Below are 11309 nucleotides of genomic sequence, written 5' to 3'. Positions count from 1 at the left end.
TTGGCTAACAGTTTGAGCGTTTTTCCACCATCCTAATTGGCGCTGTACGGACCTCGAACGGAGCTTCAATGTTTCTCCACTAGGGGCGCCACCATCGCCTGCATGTGACGTTTACAGAGACGTTTAAAAATCCTGTTTTGAATACAATAACTGTCCCAAGTTTGTTAAGTTGCTCTTGTATATTTAGATTTATCAAGGACATTGTAATACGAGATATAGGCGTTTGACGGATCCAATTGTTACTTAGAAGATACGAAGAGATATGTAGAGAAAGAGTGCTAATTTTCGGTGAATTTTTTGAGTTCTCATTTTGGGGTACAAATTATGAATGAAAATATTTGAAAATCAGTTAAAATAAACTGCCACGAATTGTACGTATCTGAACATATATTGAATTTCATTCGACGTTTGTGTCATAAAATAAGCTGACTCTGTCATAAGAACGAGAAAAATATGGTGCGGCGAAAATCTAATGCGAGGTTAGTTAACGGCTACATTTAATTATTTAGTTTAATAGTTGTATTGGAACAGTAATGTACAAAATGATAGCGTCGTTGCCAAGAGAAGTCTGTAACGTGACTTTTCCTTTCTTTCTAAATAGAAAATATTCGTTTCAGATCATTCAGCAGTCAACATGCAGCTCGTGAAAAATCCAGGGTACGCGATCAACATGTTTAACTTATTTAACAAATTCATTATTTCATGATTATTAATAAAAATGTTTTCAGGTGAGTGTTTTACCTCATAGAAAACCAGCTGATATTAGACGCAACTTAGTTTTAAGAGAAATCAAGCATTTTCAAAAAACTGTGCATATGCTTATACCAAAAGGTCCCTTCAGTCGTGTAGTGCGAGACATTATTTCCGAAATGTCCTCTAGTCCCAATGATATAAGGTAGAATTAGTATTATGCTTTTAAAACATGTTCCAAATTTTGCACGGTCATTTATCTTTTTAGAGTAAGTTCAGTTGCATTGGAAGCACTGCAGGAGGCAGTCGAAGCGTATCTAGTACAATTTTTTGAAGACTGTATACTAGTAGCGATGCATGCCAAGCGTGTGACTCTTCAGGTTCAAGATGTGAGGCTGCTCCGAAGACTCAGAGGAAGAGGCGATGTCGCGAATAAATGATACAATCGCTTAGCATAAGTGTAACATACTTACTGTACCTACGAAGGAAATGTACGCTGGTTAGTAACTGGCGACAATACTATTACACTATATTTTTTATACATAAATGATAAAGTTACTGTGCGACGTTTGTACAAATTGTATGAAAATTACTTATTACGTTATATAACTTGAAGTATTTTTATATTGCCGAAGGATCTTTTCATAAATACGATGCAAATATTCCATCGAGTTTACTTGCACCTTAACCTGTTATACATGTGCGGACTTTTAATAGTAACAAAACATAAATTCGATCAAATTTTGCTAAATAAAATTTATTTCGTGGGAAACAATAAAACGTCTGATAAAATTCTTACACTTTACTTTACGAAACTTTGGTAAAATATACATTTCTCGATTCTTAGGCAGGATCTTAGAATAGTACAATATCGAAGCTTCGTAAGGTTCGCTTATAGTCAAGAAGAGTTGGGCAATGTTTCGTGCGATTAATGATTAACAACATGCATGAGAATTTGTTTATCACGAACAATTATTATAAGTCACTGTACAAATAAATACGTTCTCGTTGCAATATATTTCCGATATATTATTACAATTTAAAATCTGATAAAAAAAATTTCAATTAATGCCCAACCCTGTCGCGGAGAGTTTGTTCGAGCTTAGACGGCGGACGTCATCGGTTAAACAGTGATAGAAAGTCTTGTTAAGCGATAAAATAGTGTTACCGATCGTTACGTTCAAAATATCTGTTACTCCCATGTGTGTTAGCTGCCTCGACTCGCGATGTTAGTCGCAAGTTACATATTCGACGTCTTAAAAAAAAGAACCGCGAAGTACTCGAGTTCACGAGTTTCCGGTTGCTTCTCTGTAATCTTTCTCTCATTGTACGAAATGTCACGGGATACCTATCGCAGACGTGGTTAATCGAAACTCTTGAACTCGAGTATTAAAAAAATGGTATTACAAATAACAATGCTACCTACTTACTCGTTTACATGTCTATAATACAATTCGATAAAGAAATATATATATATATATAATTATATATAAAAGCCACCTGAAAAAACCAGGCTACACTTTCATATCTGTCTACATCGGACAAAAATCTCTGAACTCCTAAGAAGACACTTTGTTATAGGCACAACATCAGTTACACTTTCATGCTGCCTGTCAGTGTACAGAGAGAGAAAAAACGATCGTTCGCAATATTATCAATGGCGAGTAATCCTTTGTACAAATACCTATTGTATACGCATTCTCGAACATCTCCAATTATATACACTCGGTTACTGCGATAAAAAAGAGAAAGGAAGATAAGAGAATTGTTCGCGCATGAGGGATCGGGAATACTGTCTGTACATCTCGAAAACAATTCTTCCGCTACGAATATATACGTATGCTTCGGGTATCGCGAGGATCTTTACTTAATATCGACGTGCTACGATTAGCTTTATTAAATCTAATAATAGTCTTTATCACCATAACCGCGGGAAGCCTCGTTTCACTTCCTCATGAAAGACCGCACCTTGTTCACGCATTTGTCCATAAAGTTCTTCTTGCGTTTCGGCTCAGCCCCCGTGGGCAGGGACAACAACGATCCTTGCTCCTTCGTTTTGGGCTTGTACTCGTTGGACGAAATGCTCTCGTCGGAATCTAGCCCCGCGCCACAGCTTTTGGCTTTGAGCAGCGTCGACTTGTCGTTTCCCGTGGCTACCAGTCGCTCCTTCAGCTCCGCGTTGTCGGAGACAGCCCTAGAACCCTCCTCTTCGGTGGTCACGAGATGTCCATCCATGCTGATGAACCTGTTCGGTTTCGGTGGTCGCGTGGGTGGATTCTCTTCTCGGTGGTTGGGCTCTTCCGGTGTTCTCTTCGCTTCCTTTGCCTCCATGCTTGTCCTCGTTCGCTGCCTGGGAACCGGCGTTGGATCTTCATTCTCTTTGGAACTGTTCTCCAGGCTCGCAACTTCGGACACAGCTTTGCCGTTGATCTGTCCACCCTCCACCTTCTTCTCCGCAGTTTCCGATTCACTCTGAACAGCTACTTTTGGGACGGCGAGCCTGTTCAGAGTCTCCGGAGGCTCGGAATCGGTCCTGCTGTCCTGGTCTTGCTTCTGCTTGACCGACTCTTCAGTCTTCATCTCTGCTACCATACCATCTTCGTCTAGTAAGCCGTCCAAGCTTCTGGACCTTGGTCTTGTCTGCGGTTCTGGCTCCCTGATCGGAGTGACAGACTTCTTCTCGTCTTGGTCTAGAAGCTCCAATGAACGAGATCTCGTGGACGGCGAAGGAGGATGACGCGGAGGTCGTCGGTTTACCGGACTCCCACCGGGGTGTGTATGGGTGAACTTCAATCGCGGGGACGTGGGAGGCAGGCCCATTAACCAACGGGACGGACTCGACGATTTTCTAAATCTGAAGTTTGAAGATTGTACGGATTATTTCGATACGTTAATCATGATCGTGCGTTTGCAATTACATTTAGCGACCATGCAGTCGACAGACATAACCTCGATTTTATAACTTCTGGGATGCTCGACTCGACGGGAATGCACACTGACGGAGTTAGACCAGTGTTTTTAGATTACAATAGTCTAACTCCTTGATGGAACACATGCTTACATTTTGGCGCGCCACTGTGCTCAACAATTTTAACATAGGAGACACGGATAGCAGTATATATTGAGTCGACTGAGAAGCACAATGATTAAGCAGAACATGGAAGACAAGTTGAAAAGACACGGGGTGTAGTTGGAACAAAATCATGCGGCTATTCAAGAACGAGCTTTTTCCGTCCAGGGTCACGCCCATCGGCTTCTCATTGGCTATTATGCGATTCATATTTTACAGAATCTTCATCGTATTTCCTTTGTTTCAACTACACGGTTTAAACACGGATATTGATGTCACGGACTGACCTAGTCGTGATTGTCTTATTGCGATTGTTAATCCTGGCTGCATGAAAATAAAGAAAAAAAAATAATGTTAATCGTTGCACCCCAGACTTCAGCGTCGCTTAATCTTGAACAGGAATTACGATTATGCTGACCTGCTCGGTATAGCTGTGGGCGGGCCCTCTAGTCAATCCCGCCCACCTGTTGAATCTTTATCGCTGCCCCTGCTCTCGTTGCTGTGCATTCGCTGATAATTAGGGGACTGTCGAATGTTCGTGTTGCACGGTGTGTTCGGTTGGGTCACGTCTTTGGACGCGATGGTTCTAGGAATTCCCGACATGTCCGACCTGACTGGTATCTCGCCTCGCATAAACCTGAAGAGAACCAAACGGTACAATTAGAGAAACGGGCGGAGGTATTTGCGCAGCACGTATTTAAGAAAATATAGAAAAATATAGAAAAATATAGAAAATATAGAAAATATACCTTTCAAGTTTGTCTACGCAGGCATCTTGGTAATCGTGGATCCAACGCACACCGTTGAAATGGCAAACCGCGCGCATGTCGTCAGGGAGCTCCTCGGGTTCCGGCCATTGGAAATTGTCTATGATGGGGATTATATTACATTGCGACTGAAGCGCTGCAACAATTTCCTGCAAAGAGAAACGAACGTATTAAATAAACTATTCATCGCCAATATGGGTTGTTAGTTGCTGTTACAAACGATCAAGAAGCAGGGAAGAACACTCACCCTATGGACCCAGTCTTTGCACTCAGTGTCCTGTATACACCTTTCCAAAGCCTTGGGCGTCAGCACAAGGAGGAAGTGTTTCGCTTGTCTGATGCTCTGCAGCAAGTTGTTGTCGAACTTGCCGGCCTCCAGCCTCTCGACGTCGATGAACACGGAGAAGCCTCTCAGCTGCAGATGCACCTTCAACAAGCTAGCCAACTGGGAGCCGTTCGATCTTCTATAGCTAACGAACACGTCCAACGATTTATCGGGCGACTCATCCTCGGACGAGCCTAGCTGATTGTGTTGCATATTTTTGATGGCGTCCAGTATCCTCAGACGATGAATGCTGTTCGCGATGCCGCACTCCGTCAACAGCTGATCCTCGGAAAGGTTCCTGATGGAGTCCTTGTCAACGCCGGCGTTGAGCATGCTGTACGTGTAGATAGAGAACTCTTGACCGATCGACTGCAGGAAATTATTCAGATTCCCGGTGTCTCGGCTGCTGTAGTCCGCCATCTTCTTCAGGTTCTGCAGCTCCCTGGTGAACCGTCTCCTCTTGATGCCGTTCGTCAGCCCTATGTCCTCCTTGAGATTCTCCTCGGTCAGTTGCAACAGAAGATCACCGTCGACCCGGCTCTCGACGAAGTTCTGCGCGCACTCGGCGAACCCTATCTGCTTCACCCATTCCCTAACGTCCTCCGTGGACCAGAGGGGAACCTGCTGGCTCAGCTTATGCGGGATCTCCTCTCCGATCAGTCGCAGCGCCTGCGCCGCGTACTTGGACGCAATAGCGTTCGGGCAGCTGGCGACCTTCTTCAGAGGCTCAATGGCGCCGATCGCCCGGAAGATCTCGGTGTTCCCCTGCTGCTTTTTGATCCCAGCTTCCATGCAAAAGTGGAAGGCCGCCAGGTTCCTCGCTTCCTCTCTCTTCGAGCTGAGCACCGGCACCAGCCTCTCCAGCCAGTTCTTGCTCTGACCATGGGCGTGCGCGAGATTCGACTTGGCGAACTCGTAGGGATTGTGCGAGGTGACGAAAGGCTCCACCAGGTCCAAGGTGCCCGACTTCAGTACGGCCGCCTCGATCTCTTTGTTGGCCACCAGCACAGCGATAGCCAGACAGGCGTAGTACTTGATGTTGTCGTCGTTGTGGAACGCCAGAGGGAACAGCCACATCGGCACCTTCCTCTTGATCATCGCCTCCTGGTTCTCCGCGCCTCCGTACAACGACAGATTCGCCAGAGCTCCGGCGCAGTGCCTCAAGGTCTCCACGTCGTTCTTCCTGCATTCGAACAGAACCGCGTCCAAGCCGCCCAGCCTGATCACGTCGCTGCAGGTGCCTTCGCTGTGCTTGAACAGGTGCTCCAAGATCCCGGTGCCGACTCGCGAGTGGTCCACCGAGTTCGCGTTCTTGGTGCACACGCAGGCAACGTTCACCACCTTCTCGAGACCGTGCTCGACCACGTGCGCCCTGTTCTCGGTGGTCAGGCACTGCTCCAGCAGCCTCGCCGAGGAGAATTGCAGCTCGTGGTCGCTCGCCACGCAGTTCGACATCAACAGGTCCAGGCCGCCCCTGGTTCTCAACGTGTTGCAGAGGGTGTAGCCCAACTCGTGGCCGTGCGTCGGCACCGCCCACGCTTTCCTGATGATCTCGTTCACCCTGTTCAACAGCAACGGCGCCTTCCCGTTCTTCCCGTCGTCCGCCTTCAGCCGCTCCACGAAACTGTCCAGGAAGCTGCAGTACTTCGAGATCGCTCTCTCCACGTCCTGGGTGTTCGACTTCGAGCAGAGAAGATCCAGGTCGTCCAGAGGCAGGGACAACAGCTCGTCCTCCGCCGGCCTCATACCGTTCATCAGCTGGTTCACCGCGTTCGCCGCCGAGATCATCGAGGACTTCGAGGTCACACCTTTCGAGGCTATCGTGATGCTGGACTGCGAGCTGGACGCCATGTGCTTCTCGTGGTTGAAGATCCCCGTGGAGGTCACCGTCTGACGCTGTTGCTGCGCCGCCATGGCTTTCTGGAAGAGAAGAGGATCAGTTTTAGCGCCTTTGGTTTTCAAGGATTCGCGAGGATTTTACTGGTCCCGAGGATTTCGCGTCGTTTTACTCGAGAAAATAGATTTTTTGAAACAGTGAATGGACCATAAATATTTGTATCTTGTCGCGTGATATAGTAGTTAAATATGTTTGAAAATGCTACGGTAATGTCTCCCTAACTGACGTTCGGATTGTGCAGAAATATGGACAATTTTGGAAGAGAAGATACGATTGTTCGAGCCTCGTGACTCACTTTTTTATGGTTATCGATTGTCAACAACTATAAAAACGAGCTGCAAAGCTCGAATAATCGTGTCTCCTCTTCCTAAATTTTGGACAATCTGAGCGTCAATTGGAGAGACATTACTGTATCTCCATGTGTACAGTAATGTCTCCCTTATTGACGCTCAGATTGTGCAGAAAAATGGACAGTTTGGGAAGAGAAGATACGATTGTTCGAGCCTCGTGACTCGCTTTTTTATGGTTATCGATTGTCAACAACTGTAAAAACGAGCCGCAACGCTCTAATAATCGCACCTCCACAAATTGTCCATTTCTGTGGACAATCTGAGCGTCAATTGGAGAAACATTATCGTATTTCCATATGTACAGTAATGTCTCCCTTATCGACGCTCAGATTGTGCAGAAAAATGGACAATTTTGGAAAAGGAGATACGATTAAATTGAGTCTTGCTTCTCGTTTTACAGTTACGAATTATCGACAACTATAAAAACGAGATTTAACACTAAACCTACCCGCGGTCAGAGCGACCGCTTTCTTATTTTGCAATTCTGCAAAGTTCCGAGACTCTTTCGTGGAAAACGCTTGAATAAGTTACATCATTGGAGCAAGTTTTATAATAAAAACTTGACAAATTCCAAATAAATTCGGTCTTCTCACTTCTGTGAAGCATTACATGCGTTAGTATTACTGCTTGCTAGGTTTAGTGTTAAGGCTTGAATAATCGTATCTCGCCTTCCCAAACTGTCCAATTCCGTGCACAATCTGAGCGTCAATTAGAGAGACATTATCGTAACTAATATTCCAAGCAAAGTTTATTCGCCAAATTCTGTATCACGCGAGAAGATACAAGCTACTTCAACAATTCATATTTGCTCGCCCAAACGCGAAGAGATTGAGAAAGATAATCTTGTCGACAGGGCTGTGGATCTCGCGCTGAGAAATATACTTTGGAGAACGGACGCAGACAGAGAACCGCCACAGAGCAGTCTCCGATGCTCGAGAACGAGAGGAGTCGTTTCGGCTCGACCTGACGGAACGCACTCCTGGCACTGATCATCGAAGAATCGAGGCTTGGACCACGCCGAGGAGAGTTATCACGCGGTCTGTGTCACGTCCGCCGGCCGTAGATAATGTAAACATTATTTCTGTAACGCCACGCAACTCGGCAAACATTCCCATCCCTCGGAGAGAGCACCACCGTCGCCGCGTCTCGACGGAAATATACTTTTCGAAGAACGTTTTCTAACGTCGTCTCGAACCGGAGATCGAACACGGCGAAGGAGGAGGAGAAGACGACGCGCGTACCATTCTAGAGTCGAGGCTCCACTTCCTCATGGTCTCGCAGCTTCCGTTCGGCCGGGAGGAAACGAGGATCCGCGACGCTCGGGGAAACGTGAACGACTGAACGCGGCCGGCGATCCGACGCGCGTTTAAATCCGCGTTGGATCCCACTTTGACAACGTGCTGTGCTCGATCGCTCGAGCGCAGAGAGAGAACCGAGTCTGGCCTACGTCAAAAGCCAAACGGACACGGACGCTATCAAACGGGAAGATTTGTGGCCGGCTGACCGGGGAAAACAAATTTCTTGGTGGCGGGCCAAGTGGAATGGAACGCGGCCGAACAAATTCTTGTAGGAAATCTTCGAAAACGGAAAGCGCCTGGGGCCTGCGACCAACCGCTGGACAGTTTGGGCATGGTGCTCCAGTTTGGGGAAGTATTTTAGGGTCTTTGGAAAGGGACTACAACAACGGTGCAACGGTGCAACGTGCACGGAGGAAAGAGGAAGTTTTTAACGCTAAGCCCACCGAACGCTGAAGTCGTCTGACACTTCAGACCTAACACATTTCATGGAAACTACAAAGCTGAATTTATGTAGACATCTCGACGTTTTTATTATTGGGTTGGCAACTAAGTAATTGCCGATTTGTTCGATGAGATAAAAAATTTTTTTTTACTTGGAACGAAGTTTAATCTGTAACGTATTTTGCATTTTGTTCGATGACCTTTTGCCATCTCTCGGACAACTTGAAAATTCCACGCTCGTAGAAAGTCTGATCCTTTTCGGCCAAAAACTGAGTTAAGTGAGATTTTACAGCGTCATCGTCGTTCAAAGTTTTACCACGAAGGGAGTTGTCCAGGGATCGAAACAAGTGGTAATCCGATGGCGCGAGATCAGGGCTATATGGTGGGTGTAACATCGATTCCCAAGCAATATCCATCAATTTTTGCCGAGTGGACAAAGACGCGTGCGGCCTAGCATTGTCCTGCTGGAAAATGACACCTTTACGATCGACCAATTCTGGTCGCTTTTCCTTGACCGCTGCATTCGATTTGCCCAGTTGCTAACATTCACGGATAATAAAAAATAACATAATAATAATAATAATAATAATTTTATAATATAACATTTACGGATATCATAAAAATGGGAGTGAGAGACATCTATAACTGATATCGGCAATTACTTAGTTGCCAATCCAATACAATGCCGCTCATATGGCGGCATTGGTCCGTTAAGGGTTGAAATAGAACAATAGAAATAGAATAATAAGAATAAGTAAAATAGAATAATAAAATGGAATAATCGTATCTCCTGTTCTCAGATTAGATCATTTATTCGTCAATTAGAGGAGAATTTACCGCATTTGGTCGGGTCGTAGGTCCGCGTCGCGAATTTTTATACTTTTCGTGGCACGTTTTATCTCGCGAAGAAAGCTGCAAAAGCGGCTCTATACTAATAAAAATGTTTAAATAAAAGACGCGAAACCGGTCATTTCGACCGCCACGGCAGGCTCGGCGTTGACAAAGATGCAACAGAAGCACCTACGCAAATTTACAATCGACTTAAAATTGACTAAACCGTGAGAACCAAGGTTCCCTCCATTTCTTCCCTCGATTTTGCGCGGACTTGTTTGCATCGATCGCTCACCTTTTCGGAGCTGAAGGAGTCGCTCTGCAGCTTCATGGTGGACGCCGCCATGTTGTTGCTCTCCTGGTGCGAGAGATCGCCAGCTTTCAGGCTTCTCTGCTCCTGGAACCGCGAAGAAAAGGCTCGTTAGCATTTCCAGAGGATCGCCGAGGTTATAAATTAATCTTAACACGGCGCGGTTTTTAACCGTTTGCGTACCACGAGCCACTTTTGCGCTCTTCAGATTTTGCGTCGAGAAAAGCCAGGGCATTTGGCCGAAACAGACGACTTACGGCCCACCCGAAATTTGTCGAAACGTGCTCGGTCTTTCGGACGCATGTATACGTCGCGCGTCGCGTCGCTGTCAGTAATCCAATTTGCATTTTGTTGTTACCTATTCTAAATTAATAGTATATATATTTTCATTCGTAACGTTTTATTTTATGTTTTACGGCTTTTTTCGATATATAATCGAAGGAGCGCTATCGCACTCTTCGGCTCTTTTCGACACATAATCGAAGGAGCGTTATTGCGCTCTTCGGCTTTCTTCGACACATAATCGAAGAAACGCTATCGTGCTCTTCGGCTTTCTTCGACACATAATCGAAGAAGCGCTATTGCGCTCTTCGGCTCTTTTCGACACATAATCGAAGGAGCGTTATTGCGCTCTTCGGCTTTCTTTGACATATAATCGAAGAAGCGCTATCGCGCTCTTCGGCTTTTCTCGACACATAATCGAAGGAGCGCTATTGCGCTCTTCGGCTTTTTTCGACACATAATCGAAGGAGCGCTATTGCGCCCTTCGGCTTTTCTCGACACATAATCGAAGGAGCGCTATCGCGCTCTTCGATCCTGATTTTTCAGAACCATCTGGTACGCAAACGGTTGAAGAAATTCCTTTCCCTACCGCTAAAACGCAGAGACAATATTTTGGCGCGACATCGGCGCGCAGACTTTGAGGACGCTGACACGATTTGAAATTCAAAAGCGACGCTCTAAAGACGTGGCCAAACACGATCGGGGTTCTTCGTACGCGCTTCGCGGAAGAGGCCGAGTATACTCGAGACTCGGTTCGTGGAAACTCGGCGTTCGATAAATAATTCACGGAAGTAATAAATAATTCCCGGCCGAGGGATCCGAAACAATGGCGGGATCGTAAATATTTTTGCCGCGTCGAAAAAAAACGAGACCGCGACTTCCATTAACCGTTCGAGTCCCAAGCAGCGCTTGGTTCTCTTCGCAATTAATTAAGACAAGCGTTGTCACGCTGTTCGGCATTTTTCGACCGTGTTTTCCGAATAAACCCTGGAACTCAAAGGGTCAAGCTCTTCTTTCTGCCGCCTCGGTATGCGGTAACGTTCGAAGC

General features: G+C 45.9%; 3 protein-coding genes across 11 annotated transcripts in view; 1 reads left to right on the top strand and 2 right to left on the bottom strand.

The window, feature by feature from the left end:
• Positions 1-54: 54 nt before the first annotated feature.
• Positions 55-1352, top strand: LOC117217916 (uncharacterized). Its single transcript, XM_033465810.2, has 4 exons — positions 55-479; positions 618-657; positions 729-895; positions 959-1352. Exons 1-4 carry the CDS (start codon positions 454-456, stop codon positions 1128-1130), a joined length of 405 nt encoding a protein of 134 aa, XP_033321701.2. The 5' UTR covers positions 55-453; the 3' UTR covers positions 1131-1352.
• Positions 1353-1477: 125 nt separating this feature from the next.
• LOC143260585 (uncharacterized) lies at positions 1478-4281 on the bottom strand. Its single transcript, XM_076526566.1, has 3 exons — positions 4179-4281; positions 4048-4084; positions 1478-3544 (listed from the first exon to the last, which is right to left on the bottom strand). Exon 3 carries the CDS (start codon positions 3508-3510, stop codon positions 2635-2637), a length of 876 nt encoding a protein of 291 aa, XP_076382681.1. The 5' UTR covers positions 3511-3544; positions 4048-4084; positions 4179-4281; the 3' UTR covers positions 1478-2634.
• Positions 4179-11309, bottom strand: part of LOC117217915 (sterile alpha and armadillo motif) — a 167830-nt gene continuing 160699 nt past the window's right edge. For all 9 annotated transcript variants that reach the window (XM_033465806.2, XM_076526514.1, XM_033465807.2 and 6 more), the window contains 4 exons: positions 9965-10066; positions 4775-6772; positions 4510-4676; positions 4179-4397 (listed from right to left, as the gene is read on the bottom strand). In XM_033465806.2, coding sequence (XP_033321697.2) covers positions 4211-4397; positions 4510-4676; positions 4775-6772; positions 9965-10066 — 2454 coding nt within the window. In that variant the 3' untranslated portion in view covers positions 4179-4210. The remainder of the gene's footprint in view (positions 4398-4509; positions 4677-4774; positions 6773-9964; positions 10067-11309) is intronic.

The sequence above is a fragment of the Megalopta genalis genome, chromosome 1 (assembly GCF_051020955.1).
Source record: "Megalopta genalis isolate 19385.01 chromosome 1, iyMegGena1_principal, whole genome shotgun sequence".
Classification (NCBI taxonomy): domain Eukaryota; kingdom Metazoa; phylum Arthropoda; class Insecta; order Hymenoptera; family Halictidae; genus Megalopta; species Megalopta genalis.
The sequence above is the reverse complement of the archived record's forward strand: the minus strand, read 5'-3'. Positions and strand labels throughout refer to the sequence as shown.

Excerpts from the sequence above, each read along its gene's own strand:
- LOC117217916 (XM_033465810.2), top strand. The coding sequence starts at position 454 with ATGGTGCGGCGAAAATCTAATGCGAG. Across the intron at positions 480-617 it reads CGGCGAAAATCTAATGCGAG|ATCATTCAGCAGTCAACATG; the intron begins GTTAGTTAACGG and ends TATTCGTTTCAG. Across the intron at positions 658-728 it reads CAGCTCGTGAAAAATCCAGG|GTGAGTGTTTTACCTCATAG; the intron begins GTACGCGATCAA and ends AAATGTTTTCAG.
- LOC143260585 (XM_076526566.1), bottom strand. The coding sequence starts at position 3,510 with ATGGGCCTGCCTCCCACGTCCCCGCGATTGAAGTTCACCCATACACAC.